The sequence below is a fragment of the Crinia signifera genome, chromosome 3 (assembly GCF_055691185.1).
Source record: "Crinia signifera chromosome 3, ASM5569118v1, whole genome shotgun sequence".
NCBI classification, from domain to species: Eukaryota; Metazoa; Chordata; class Amphibia; order Anura; family Myobatrachidae; genus Crinia; species Crinia signifera.
Window position 1 is genome coordinate 266,335,199 of NC_139219.1, and position 14,827 is coordinate 266,350,025.

At 42.4% G+C, this 14,827-nt stretch overlaps 1 protein-coding gene across 1 annotated transcript in view; it reads right to left on the minus strand.

The window, feature by feature from the left end:
• Nucleotides 1–4,227: 4,227 nt before the first annotated feature.
• The window catches only part of LOC146064480 (phospholipid scramblase 2-like), a 51,317-nt gene continuing 40,717 nt past the window's right edge, over nucleotides 4,228–14,827 (minus strand). Inside the window, exons 6-9 of the mRNA XM_083178006.1 lie at nucleotides 11,329–11,549; nucleotides 10,183–10,344; nucleotides 9,057–9,218; nucleotides 4,228–7,998 (exon numbers count right to left, since the gene is read on the minus strand). Coding sequence (XP_083034132.1) covers nucleotides 7,957–7,998; nucleotides 9,057–9,218; nucleotides 10,183–10,344; nucleotides 11,329–11,549 — 587 coding nt within the window. The 3' untranslated portion in view covers nucleotides 4,228–7,956. The remainder of the gene's footprint in view (nucleotides 7,999–9,056; nucleotides 9,219–10,182; nucleotides 10,345–11,328; nucleotides 11,550–14,827) is intronic.

The following is a 14,827-nucleotide window of genomic DNA, read 5'->3' on the forward strand; positions in this document are numbered from 1 at the left end:
GACACATGATGTCCCAGATGTGCTCAATTGGATTTAGGTCTAGGGAACGGGTGGGCCAGTCCATAGCATCAATGCCTTTGTCTTGCTGGAACTGCTGACACACTCCAGCCACATAAGTTCTAGCATTGTCTTGCATTAGGAGGAACCCAGGGCCAACTGCACCAGCATATGGTCTTACAAGGGGGCTGAGGATCTCATCTCGGTACCTAATGGCAGTCAGGCTACCCCTGGCGAGCACATGGAGGGCTGTGCGGCCCCCAAAGAAATGCCACCCCACACCATTACTGACCAACTGCCAAACCGGTCATGCCGGAGGTTGTTGTAGACAGCAGAACGTTCTCCTTGGCGTCTCCAGACTCTGTCACGTCTGTCATATGCGCAGTGTGAACCTGCTTTAATCTGTGAAGAGCACAGGGCGCCAATGGCAAATTTGCCAATCTTGTAGTTCTCATTCAAATGCCAAATGTCCAGCATGGTGTTGGGTTGTAAGTACAACCCCCACCTGTGGATGTCGGACCCTTATACCACCCTCATGGAGTCTGTTTCTGACCGTTTGCATTGACACCTGCACATTTGTGGCCTGCTGGAGGTCATTTTGCAGGGCTCTGGCAATGCTCCTCCTTGTACAAAGGTGGAGGTAGTAGGCCTGCTGCTGGGTTGTTGCCCTCCTACGGCCTCCTCCACGTCTCCTGATGTACTGGCCTGTCTCCTGGTAGCGCCTCCATTCTCTGGACACTACGTTGACAGACACAGCAAACCTTCTTGCCACAGCTCGCATTGATGTGCCTTCCAGGATGAGCTGCACTACCTGAGCCACTTGTGTGGGTTGTAGACTCCGTCTCATGCTACCACAAGAGAGAAAGCACCGCCAGCTTTCAAAAAAGTGACCAAAACAGCAACCAGAAGGCATAGGAGCTAAGAAGTGGTCTGTGGTCACCACCTGCAGAACTACAACTTTATTGGGGGTGTCTTGCTAACTGCCTATAATTTCCACCTGTTTTCTATTACATTTGCACAACAGCATGCAAAATTGATTGTCAATCAGTGTTGCTTCTCAGGGCCGCCGACAGGGGGGTGCCATGGGTACAGCTGTCCCTGGCCTCTGGAGGGGCTCGGGCAGCTGCCCACAGTGGCATGCCCCCCTGTGAATGCCTTCCCCACCCGGCAGACCCCAGTCAGGCACGCACAATACACAATGCAGCATGCACAGCGTCGAGCCTAGGACACATAGGTCCAGAGCTCTGCAGGCTGTACTGTGCAGTGTGCGCTCCGGACCATGAAGGAGGGAGACAGAGATGCCACCACCGCTGCTGCTGGTAAGTAATAGGGGCAGGGGCATGTGGGTGCGGGCGGAGGGTGGTGCTGTGCCGCTGGGGGCCCGGACTGAAGGTCAGTCTCGGACCCCAACATTTCTAGCGGCGGGCCTGTTCCTTTTAAGTGGACAGTTTGATTTCACAGAAGTGTGATTGATTTGGAGTTACATTGTGTTATTTAAGTGTTCCCTTTATATTTTTGAGCAGTATATCTATATCTGCTACTGCAGTTGTTGAGCCTGCATTCAAAGTGATTATATTGCTTCTATTAGTGGATATTTATATAGACATTGGTGGTTCTTGTTATTATTAATGACATTTTTCATTATTACTTCTGCCCACCAGCCGGTCCCTGACAAACACCCACAGATGCTCTCCGGTCCACACGGTCCCGGTCCAGCTTTGCCTTCAGTAGAAACTGTGTCTACCTGGGAAAAACCACGGAACACAGTAAAGTGGAGACCCGACAAAATCTCAGGTAAAAGAATTTTGTTGGAAAAGTGGTATAGGACATCTCTCACCTGCCTCTAGATACTGCCTGCTGCACTATGCACATTGCATACATACAGTTCACTAATTAACTGCAAAAATAAAAATTGTATAATCTCTAGTGCATAATTCTGTAATGGAGCAATGTTATCTGTCTCCAGATTGTGGTTAAGAATTTGTGTGTCTACAGCTATTTAACGTTACCCACAGAGTCAGAACAGCTACTGTAGGTCAATAAGTACTGTATGTCACATTCATTTTACTGCCCAATCTCACTTTAAGACTACTGCATTCCCAATTATCCCTCATGCATGCCTAATGTTAGGGAGGGAAAGGATACATGGGGACAATGTGCACTTGGGTGAAAGTGGTGGCTACAGTCAAGTCGTACCAGAGGTGGAAGAGCCTGAGGAACCTGGATGGAAAAAAATACATTGTATAGTAATGAATTATCTTATTACTATAAAAGTGTTGCACCACTGCCTCCACTTCATGCACTGAACTGCTGTTACTACTTTAAGTTAGTAATAAATATATTGCTAATATCCTCAGGCCCATAACTGTGTGCCAGCCCAACCTATGCAGCCACCACCCATTAGGGTGGAAAGGCTAATGCGCCACTTCACTTCTACACCGCTCTGAGTGCGCCAAGAACACACTGGAGCACTGAAACCGGCTGTTTGGAACCCTACTAGAGAGACAGCAAATGTTCTGGTCCCAGGGTGCACGGCCCTGTATGACAGCACTGGCCACAACACTCTCCTTAAGCCCCTACTCTAAAGGTTTATATACATTAGCATTCAAAGTTTACTCAAAATAAATCACCCCCTTACAACCATACCAGTTCCGACATGCTGGGGGCTTTTGAAGTAACTCCCTAACACATGCAGTAGAGGCAGGCGCCTTCACGGTGTGCAGCATAAACATGGAGCTGTGCGGGTTATCTAGCACTAGAAAACAAGCGGGAATACTATAGTTAGAATGTATGTAAAAATGTGTCCATTTTCATCCTACATTTTCACCTGCCGCATACATATGCATTGTGACTAATCACACCCCACGGGTCTTAAGGCCTAATTAAGAACCGATGGCAGTGGGCAAAACCATGTTAGTTACAGGTGGCGCAAATGTTACATTTGTTTCTGCACAGGGTCAATATTGTCTGCTTTATTCTTACACTGCAATTTAGACCAGTTTAAAAACACACCCCACCCAAATATAACTATCCCTGCACAGGTTACATCTGCCTAACCTACAGTGTACATGGTTTATATATACTTATATCCCTTTCATGTCGCACCTAATGACCAGGTTCATGACGGTTTGACCTGGTAATTGGTGCGATGTGAAAGGGGTTACTGGGTCCCGCACACCAATAGCAACATGGCAATACAAACGGTAAAAAAGAAGGGTTCTTATTGGTTCGTTGCTTTGCAGTGTGACCGGGTTCACACATACGAGGCCGTGTCTGTTCACACATACGAGGCCGTGCTTGGAGCAGCGCCAGCTTTAAGCGCTGCCCCCCCCCCCTACACACACACTTCCCCAATGATACTCCACCCCCGCATGATGTCAGCAAACCGGAAAAGCGATGTGAACAAAACAAAATGCAGGGTCACACTGGGACTGAACCGTTTCAAAGTCCCGGTGCGACTTTGCATTTGCTGTCTGAAAGTGGTATTAACCTCTTGAGTAGTATGCCCAGAGATTTTCCGGGCTCAGCTGCACTGCCTCAGCGCGCGGTCCAGGAAAATCTCTGGGCATACCACAAATATACAATAGGTACGTGCCAGTGGTGTCCAGGTGTGCACCAATGGCGCAGCACCTCTAGTGCCCACCCCCTGCCACAAACCTTGTCCCCCCCCTCCCCATCACCTTTGCTCCGGCGATCGGTACGCCGGAGCTCCCCTTGACCCGCTCGCCAGCCAGCCGCCAGTCACGCATTTTACAGTGACTTCCGCGGCAGACTCGGGAGCGCTCAGACACCCGAGTCCTCCCGAGCCGCCGCGATCATCCCCCAGCCTGCCGCCTACGTCACTGCTCAATGCGACAGGCGGCCGGCTAAGGCAGCAGCGGCAACTCTGGCGAACTAATGCCGTTGCAGAGGCGAGGGAGGGGTGCTTACAAATTCCTGTGGTGGGTTTTGCTGGGGCAGGATAAAACTGCCCTGGTAGGTTTGTCCTGCCCCAGCAAAACCCACCACTCAAGGGGTTAATCAACCTACTGGCTCTCAATAAAAATAAGGTCTGAAACAATCTGTTAAGTGTCAACTGTAAAACAATAATCTGTTGAAGGGCTAAATGCTGCAAGATCTTCTAGAAGGCACAAAACCGCTTTCATATTTGCTCATTATATAACAATCTTTGAATTTGTTGCAACTACTTCTCTAAAAAGGACCTTAAGAGAGAAAATACCCAAAACAGAATGAATAGGCATATACATTTATTTAGATATTTGTACAATATAGTAACTTGCATATACATGTATGAGAATGTTGTACCTGTTAGACTATAAGCAGTGACAAAAGTAGAAAATTATATAAGCAGTGACAAAAGTAGAAAATTATATAATTGGTCAATAAGCTGATGAATTCAGTGCTGATGCAATGTTCTGCAGTTAGGCACTTTGTGATCAAAGTGTTAAGGCTTAAAAGTGATTTAGTAAGACCGTGCTTACATGGATAGCGGCCAGGCATGGTCAGTAGGTTGCGGCCTGCAACCAAATGTTTGATTTGCAACATCTTTGTAAAATCAAACAAACATTCTGGAAGGGGCATATAAAAGGATTTTAAGGATCTTTGAAACAGATAACATATGTAAAAGAATATAGAATGGTGTATTTCTGTACTATTTACAACACAGACGATACAAAGGAGGAAAATTATCTATGTAGGGATTTGCAAAAGAGACAAGAATTGTGCACATTAAGAACTCTGAAGGTGTGTACACATATACACACAGAGCAAGAGACTACAAATCCAACAACATGTCAGAAAATCACATTACTACAACACATAAGTAATAGCACTCAGGGACCATGACACAAAATCAATTCCAAGTGCACTGAATCAATAATTCAAAGCATTACATCCATTGTATCAGGGTTCAGAACAGCTTACACATACACATATTAAGTATCCCACATTAGTCTACCCAAGTGAAACTGGAGTGAAGTACCTCTGGGTACTGCAGGGGACTAGGATGGCCCACAAAAGCAGGCAGACTGATCAGCAGATGACAGGTCACTTTAGAGATTCAGGCCACATTTAGACCCCCTTACATTACTACATGATTGATCATGCTCCTGAGACCCATTGTGTGTGTGTGTGTGTGTGTGTGTGTGTGTGTGTGTGTGTGTGTGTGTGTGTGTGTGGGGCTTAATTTTGAGTGCTGTATGTGTATTGCATGCATGTATAAAATATGGCCTTCCAGCTGTTGTGAAACTACAAGTCCCATCATGCCTTGCCACAGCTTTGCCATTAGGGAATGCTAAAAGTATGGCAAAGCATGCTGGGATGAGTAGTTTTATAACAGCTGGAGGGCCACAGTTTGGACATGCCTGGTGTACTGCGTCTTGTGTCATTAGGACACAGACGTTTTAATCTGTCCATCTGATTGAGGTCACTGCAGACAGCATGTCATGAGCTGTACATGGCAAGTTGATATCTATGGTCATCCCAGCTATGGTACCCAGGGGATGCAGTTAAAATCCCGGCGGTCGGGATCCCGGCGTTCAGAATCCCGACCGCCAAAATCCTGACACTTTCTCCCTCCGTGGGTGTCCACGACATCCCTGGAGGGAGAATAAATTAGCGTGCCGAGCGTAGCGAGGCACCGGGCCCGCTGCGTGGTGAGTGCAGCGAGCCCGCAAGGGGGGGGGCGATCCACGTACCCCCCTTGTCGGGATTTCGAACGCCGGGATCCCGACCGCTGGGATTTTATACTGAATCCGTACCCAGAGGTATGTCACATGAGCGGAGTTTGTCCAATGTACGTGTGCTATTAAATGTTGGAATGTTAAAAAGTAAGCTGGTTTTATACGCTGATGAGAAAGTATTGAAATGCTGGATCATCACACTTGAAATTGTTTTACCACAGTGCTGGTACTAGAGTATCCTTCCTTCTGGTGAAATATAGAAGTATATACATACAAACAAATGTAAATGCAATTATACAAGCTAAACCAGTAGTTCCCAAACTCTTTTGAATCGGGGTGCCCTAGATAAATCAGAACATTTTTCATGGCACCCGAGGCCGAAAGTTTCTTATTGAGAATTTTATAAAAAAAATTAAAAAAAATTGTTTATAGGTTATCCTTAGGTTCCGTTATATGTCTAGGAATGAAATTGCTGCTATTTGTTACGATAGTAAGCCACAAGCACTGGTTTTTACATGTTACATTGACCATATATATTTTGCAGGTACACAATCATTTGTTGGTTATGATATGTATAATTGCTAGTACGCAATGTGTATATTACAGGATTTAAAAACTTGATACAAATTTTGAAAATAGAAAAACAACATTCAAAACCAATGTATTTAAAACATTGGATTATACAGTAGCCGATGGAGCAGTATATTTAGGCTATAAACAATATGATATAAAACAAAAACGACGATACCATAAGGCAGACAGAATGTTTTTGATATTGGTGAATGATTTGACTGTTCTATCCTCACGCACTCATATGCAGGCTTTTTTTACTGGTATTAAAAATAAAACACTTTTGAAATGCACCATTTAGAAAATGCCCTTACATAGTCCTTAGCATCAACACCAAGTCAAATTCTACTACATATTGCATCATTTTAACTGAAACGACATGGCAGTAGGCAAGGCTATGACATTAATCACTATAAACAGGAGTGGGGGTAAGGAAGAAAAGAAAAAAAAAAAAAAAAAAACAGCATTCACTCTAGGTCACAGTAGATTCCATTTAGAACGCTAAGGAGAGACCAGAAAATATAGCTGCCAACTTACATTTATAGATCACCTGGGTTTTTAGATTTGTCTAACTGGCAAGCAATCGCTATCTTTTTCTGCAACAAATCGGTAGAGAATACATAGGGGGTTTATTTACAAAAGCATCAGTTTGTATAATCCAGAGTTGACGATCGCGTTTCTGCCGGATATTTCAAAAAGGTCAATGATTTTACTAGCAAGGCACTGCTTGTAAAAAGCTTTGCTATTTTAAATCTTGTGCGTAAGCACCACCAGAAGCACCGGGTTTTATAAGCCGGCTTTGTAAATAAACCCCATCCTCCTCGCAGACTGGTCCATAAATGTTTTTTTTTTTTCCTTCACATACCAGATTTTTACGAGGATAGCCTCGGAGAAGGCTACCTACTGCAAGGCAGTCTGCGGTCAAGAATACATATGTAAAACATTGGGCAGTAAACGTATGGTCTTTGGACATTGCATGAGTTTGGCACAATTCTCTCAGAAAATGAGGCCACCGGTGTTTTTAAATGCCTTTATCTTAAGTTGTACATTCATTAATCTTGGCTGTTTTAAAAGGAGGTAGTTTTGACTTAAATGTGATTAGCTATTAAATATTCATCATGCAAACAGAAAGAATCATATAGATACTTATGGCAGCTTACATTTGCTTTAGAGGATATACCATTTGCGTAAAAGTTGCAGGCCTTAAGGACCTGATTTTAAGTGGAGTGTAAAGCAAGAAAAGGAGTGTGAATACATCTGCACCCTGACTGCATGAATTAAAAGTATTTGCACCCTTTGCAGTGCATGGTTACTAACTTTCCCTTTCCACTTGACTCTCATATTAGAACGAGACTCAAGTCATTGGCCATAGAATTCCCTGTGACGGCCAACATCCAATGACAGTAGTAGTACAGCAATGGGAGGAAGATTAGGGCCATGCAGCAGGGAGTACAGAATGTGCTACAAACAAACTGGTGTTCTAGAAATATAAGATTATAAACCTAAAAGGAAAACCATTCATTCATACTAGAGTATCTGTACATGGCAGACTAGAGAAACTTTTATGTAATTATACAGAAGATCTACTACAATGTATAACTAATTTTTTATTTTAAACTCTGATATTTTTAAAATATAAAAAATAAAATAAAAAACGGAACTGGTTCCTGCAATCTGCTGGCGTGCTTCAACATCCATCTTCAGGATTCTAATTTTTATTATTTCCATGGTCTTCGAAAAACATGAAATCCTGTTTGATACAAAAAAAATAATTGTTAAAACATTAGCAGATTTTTTTTATTGCTGAATAAATTCTACTTTCACAATTAGGGGTCGATCCTATTACACCCGAAGGGTGCAGATGCGCCCGGTGTTTGCGAATTGTCACAACACCAGGCGCACTTTATGGCGGGCAGAATTCGCTGAAAACTTCTCGCATAACTATAGAGGTGCGAGCAATTTTCACCTAATTCAACCCTGCGAAGGGTGCGAGTTAGGGTTAATCCTGTGCAGTTTTTCAGCGTTAAAAAACGGCACCCGAACGGGAACTCGCACCCTCTGAGTGTGCAAAACACTTAAGCCCATTAGATGAAAATCATAAAAAATAATCGCTCAGATGGCCCCCTCTGTGCAATAATCTTTTTCTATCTCCTCCAGTGTGTACACGCAATATTGTTTACTATGTGAGCTCCCAACGTATGGTGGACAAGCGAGATTCAAAGCTCTAAGCCTTCTCACATTAAAATCAATGTAGTATCCCATTTTTTCAAAGCAAGTTATGGCCTAATATTTTGCCATTTATACAGTAAGAAATTTTGGAATGATCAAGTGAATCCGTAAAATCACCTTGCATTCAATACATTAAGATACATAAAATGCCCATACAAAAAATGCCCATACCCTTCTAATTTTTGGGAGATCACCAAATATTCTGACAGCAAACGCTGCAGCTTGTCTGGCCTCCCACTGTCAGTAACACTGATGAAATCTCTACATCTCACCTTGCTGTCTTCACACATGCAATGATTTTGATACCACAAAAAGATACAATGTGCTAAACAGATGACACTACATTTTTGAATTGTAATATATATATATATATATATATATATATATATATATATATATATATATATATATATATATATATATATATATATATATATATACATACATACATACATATATATATATACATACATATATATACACACACACACACACACACACACACACACACACTGTACTGTACTGTACAGAATGTTTCCTTGTTAAACGAACAGATCAAGAAAGCTTATGAAAACTTACAATGAGAAAGCAGGCACCAAGAATGACAGCTTTGATTTTCACATCAAGGTCCATGGGAAACTGTACGCCAAAGTTATCGGCATCTGTAAAACTTTCCTTTATAAGTCCAGTCCATTGCTTGGAAATCCTCCCAATAACAGAAGTCTCATCCAGGGATTTCAGCTACATAGAGGAAAAAAGTAAAAAAAAAAAAGTAAAAAAAAAAAAAAAAAAAAAAGTTTAAAATGTACAGGATAGATCGTAAACTCCCATAATGTGATTCTTCTGTTGCCATAACATTATTTTTTTAACCATTATTTATTGTAGATAGAAAACACATTCTGCAGCGCTTTACAGAGAATATTTTGGCAAAACACAAACACATCTGTCTCTGCACCAGTTGAGCTGCAGTAACAATCTATGGGGTAGATGTACGAGACAGTGATAAGGAAGGAGTGGCCCATGGCAACCAATCAGCTGCTTAGTATAATTTTAGGTTATGCAAATGCTAGATGCTACTTCAGTGCTGATTGGTTACCATGTGCCACATCTCCTCTGGCTTCTCTTCTACCCCTATATTCCATAACACATACTCAGACACGGTTTTTAGATTGCAGGAGGAACCAGAAGAATGTCCATGAGAACATAGGGAAAACAGACTAGGCGGACACATGCAGTTATGTCACTGGTGAAAATGAAACCAGAGGCAGCCATGCTAACCACTGTGCCCTCCATGCTGCCACCACACAAGAGCAGCCCTAGAGCTAACAATTGTTCATGGGTACATGAGAGAAGGGTAACGATATGAAAAAATAAATAAATAAATAAATATAAATATATATATATACACACACACACACACACACACACACATACACACACACACACACACACACACACACACCACTATTAGCTCCAAAGTCCTGCATAATATTAATTCTCATCCAATGTGGAAGTTTAGCCACAGATATGTTAAATAACAGATATCCGCCTTACTAAAGTTGAGGTATTGTGTTAATACACGTTATGCTCCAACAACTCTGTGAAAGGTTGCAAGGCTGTGGTCTGTAATTATTATCTGTTTTAGCAGGTTTAGTTTTGGCAGTTCTTTAACACCCTTCACCAACTGAGAAAAGTTTTTACACACCTCAAAGTTCACATCTGAGCAGCAGCTACATGGTATACAGGGCCCCTGGATCTTCAGCACGTTTTCCTCTTGCTCATTCTGAATAGTAAATTTAGGCAGACATGGGTGCCAGTTCTGCACTACGTAGCCGATTGTTGTCCCAGGAGGAGCCTGCACTTCAAGCTGCGTACAAAGCACACCACAAATTATTACACAAAAATATTGTTCTTGAAAAGGCAAATAAACCTGAGGCTATAATACAAGGCTGGAGTACAGTCCATACTATAGCAGTCCATTTTCTCAGATTAGTATATTTTCTACAGTATACTTTATGTAATAAAATAAATAATAATTAAAGAAGACTGCTGCTAAAATGTAGGTGTGAGGCAGTTTCAAAATAAAATAAAAAAAAATAAAAAACTAGATGAAATTCTGTGCCTATGCCAAGCATTCATTCCTTTACTTCAAATATAAGGGGTCTATGTTATAACCCTTGTGAGAGAAAGTGGAGAGATTTTTAAAACACAGCCTGTAACACCGCATTTAGGAGCGGATGAGCTGGTACTTTATTTCTGTCCACTTTATCTATCTCCAAAGCTTAGTTAATAGACCCCTAGGTTCGCTATGACATTTCCATTGAAGTTTATTAACATTTATTTACAGTGCAACAAGGCTTATTTTCTTCCGATTCCAATGGATCAGGCCAAGAAATGAAACTGCCCAAATCGCAGGATTTTTAGGTCGGATGGGATTGCGCGGTCCTGTGCACATTGGATCAGAGTTGGAGGTCGGAACTGCAGAACATAAGAGGAGTCAGAAACTGACCCATCAACCATACATTGCTGGTGCTTTTTAGAAACCTTGATGTATTGCAACCAATCAGGTTTATAGTGGGAAGGCGTCGGGCAGTAAAAAGGTGCCCCCCGTGCTTTGCATTCTTCGGAGAACCAGCTGCGGTGGCAACGAGCAGATGATTTCAAAACGCTCATTCAAATGAATGGGCAGCCTCTGATTGGCTGAAGCTCTTAGCCAATCAGCAGCTGCCCATTTATTTGGCCATTACATTTTCCCGCCAGTTCCCCTGGGGCACTTTCTACATGCGATAAATTTAAACACAAAAAAAAAAAAAACCTGTTCTGGAAGATATCCAAAAACAAGAACACTTACCTTCTGTAGGCAGCAAGGGCAACAACACGAGGAACATCTGTAGGGTCGGAGCAGCCTGATTATTTCTCGGCCAGTGTTATCAATAATTGTAATTGAAAAGGATCGAGCAGACCCACAGAAATTTCGAGTACAGCAATCATTTTCCTCGGCAGCAAAGTAAACCCTTTGGCCCATGCTGTTCTTTATTTCATATTTGTTGTTGGTTTCGAAGCCAGTCAAAACTTAAAAAGTAAAATACATACATTATATACAAACAAGCTCAACATGACATAACATTTTATTGTTAAACTCAATTATAGGCGTATCCGTGAAATAATTATATGAATACGATATGTTTATAGAATAGAGCAGTGGTTCCCAATCCTGGTCCTCAAGTACTCACAATAGTGCAGGTTTTCCAGGTCACCCAGCAGGTGCAGTCATTCAGACCCATTTTAAAAGATCCACAGGTGGAGCTAATTATGTCACTTGTGATTCTATGTGGAGACCTGGAAAACATGCACTGTTGGGGGTACTTGAGGACCAGGGTTGGGAACCACTGGAATCGAGTTTCTAAACCAATCACCACTCAGTGGGCCAGATTCTCTAAGCTTCAAAAGTTATAAAATGGAGAGTGATAAACAGCCAGCCAATCAGCTCCTGTCTGACATTTTTCAAACACAGTCTGACATAGCAGGTAGGAGCTGATTGGCTGGCTGTTTATCCATCTCCAATTTATTACTTTTGAAGCATAGAGAATCTAGCCCTGTATCTGCTACAGAGTAGTCCTAAGCTGGGTATCCTACATATTATTCAATTATCGTGTTGAACAGATAATAATTAGCTTATTGGCATCATAGGGGAAAATTTGTTTGTTACCTGCGCACCGAGTATATACCTATGTTTTAGACTGTGCTGCTAAATTACAGGGCTGTTCAACTTTTGAATTGTTTTTGGGGGCTTATGCGCTGGACGTCTTATGAGTGAGCAGATGGGTGTATTAATGTTGTTAGCCTTTTTACTAGGTGTAATTGAATCTGTCTAATTCTGTTGCACATAATGTTTGCAACCGTGTCAGTATGGGTACAGTGCTTGTGTAGTGTTGCAATTAAAAGGATACAAGTAGGGAGTGGTTTCTAAAATATATGTATCAAAGCACTCTGGACAATGTATAATTGAAGTCAGAGAAGTCAGAATAGAAAATACATAAATGATGCCTAGGTGACAGCAATACCATTAAAATTGATTTTATTTATTCTTAGAACATATGGTGAATAATAATCATTGCAAGATTTGATTGGCTCAATTTGGGTATATATATATAAAAAAATTATACAATATAAAAAAAAAAATCTTACTTCATTAAATAAAGCATTAAAGAAAGCTAATTAAGCAGATTGCAGCTGATAATGGGAGTGGCTGATTGTCTGATTTTTTATTGGCATCATAGTTTGATAGTGTGCATGCAGCATTGAGAGAATGTAAACTGTTCCTGCAGTGCTCAGAAGGGGAGGACACAGCATGTGCTGCATATGCTGCAGTGTTCCCGACCTCTCAATCCAGTAAAGGAGATCAAAAGATTAATCTGTGTATACTGGTTCTTACTGGTCTGATAACTGCTCAGAGCATTTATCCCTTGTGTACCCAGCTTACTCTGCACATCCCTAGAAACGGGACACTCCGCAATATAATTCCTTTTCTGTCCACTTTTAGACATCTATAGCTGGAGCTGTATTCTAGGAATGCTAAGCATCTAGAGTGGAAACCTCCCCCTCTGCCAGTACAGTCCATGTTTTCAAGGATACACAACTTGAGCACGGCCGATTCAACTAAATTGACTGAGATACCAAGTCACCTGTGCTCAAGCATCAATCTACTTAAAACATGACTACATAGCCAGAGTTTTGGATCCTCTAGAGCAGAGTTTCCCAAACTCTGGCTAATTTGATGGGACATGGATAGGGCGCATGGAAATCACACATTCATTGTGCATATTTAAAGGGCACAAAAACACAAAGTAAAGCAGTACAGGAGCCTCCGATGAAAGGAATGTGCTCCCTCCCTGAAAGGCCAGCTGGAATAACAGAGCACATACTGTAGGTATTCATCCTTGTGGCCAAATCAGTGTTCCACAGAGTAAGGGCGTTCCTAGATAGTGTTTATTTGTGCCTGGTGAAAGAAACCAGAGCCTAGGCAGGGTGATATATAACAGGAGTTTCCTATGCTTCGTATCAAACAGGATTGTTACTTTGGTAGAGCAAGCACTACCTATTCTATTTGCGAAGTGTTGAAGAGATAAAGTCCCTGTCATGTTACAGGCTGTGTTCGATAATTACAGGAGCTGGTTGGTTGGGACAAAATCTTGGACAGGGTTACAGTGGATGGAGATCTAGTAGATAGACTCCTACACTTGGTACTACATCTGGCAGGAGAGACCTAGCTATAATGTACTGCCAAAGTCCTCCTGCATTGGGGAAGTACTGTTCAACCATTGCTTTTTAGGGCTTGTTTACACAGCACAGTTGATAGCATTATTACTTCACGATACTGAAGTCATAAATTCAATTCTCAAACAGGGCAATATCGGTGCAGTTAGTATGGGATTTATGGGAGTTTCCTCATTAGGTTGACAGTGTCTATGTCGTCACTTAATAAGTTGACCACAATTGGTTGACACTAAAAAGACTGACATGCTTTAGGTTGATATTGACAAAAGGTTGACATGAGTTTTTCATGACATATGTTTTTTAAACTGACTTGTTCTTACTTCTCCATCCCAGTGGGCATAGAGGGAGAATAAACTAGTGTGCCGAGCGCAGTGCGCCTTGCGAGGACGCAGTATACTTACATGATGCCCTTGTTGTCATAGACACACACAGGTAATATGTCGACATGGGAAAAGGTTGACATGATTTTTTGTCGACCAATAGTGGTCAACCTAGACACTGTTACATAGTAATTAAGGCTGAAAAAAAGAAGTTAAGGCCCCCATACACTATGCGATTTTCGGGCGATTTCACCCAATTTCTGCCCTTTTGGCCGATAAATCGGGTGAAATCGGCCGAAAATTGCATGTGTTTGACATCAGATCTGATCTGGTGCGCGGTCCCGTGCACATCAGATCCAATCAGGGCGTCGGACCTGCAGAACATAAGATGTATCGGAATCTAAACCCATCATGGGCATATCGCGGGTGCTTTTGCACCCCATGATGTATCAGATCCGATACATCTATATGTTTGCACCCTCCTCCCACCCCCCGGCAGTACTTGTGTGACCGGAAACGGCTGCCGGAGAGAAGCCGCTGCTGTGTCCTGTCAGGCTGTCACAAATGTAGTGACAGCACTGAGCCGCGGTAAAAGAAGAAGTGCTCCGTCACCTCTGGGCTGAGCTCCGGCAGTGTACGGCACCTGATTGCCTGCGCGGGTCTCTGTAGACTGCAGTGTTAGAAGAATTTAACACACGGGAGTCCACAGAGAGCCGCGCAGACACCGCACGCTGCTGGAACTCAGCCCGGAGG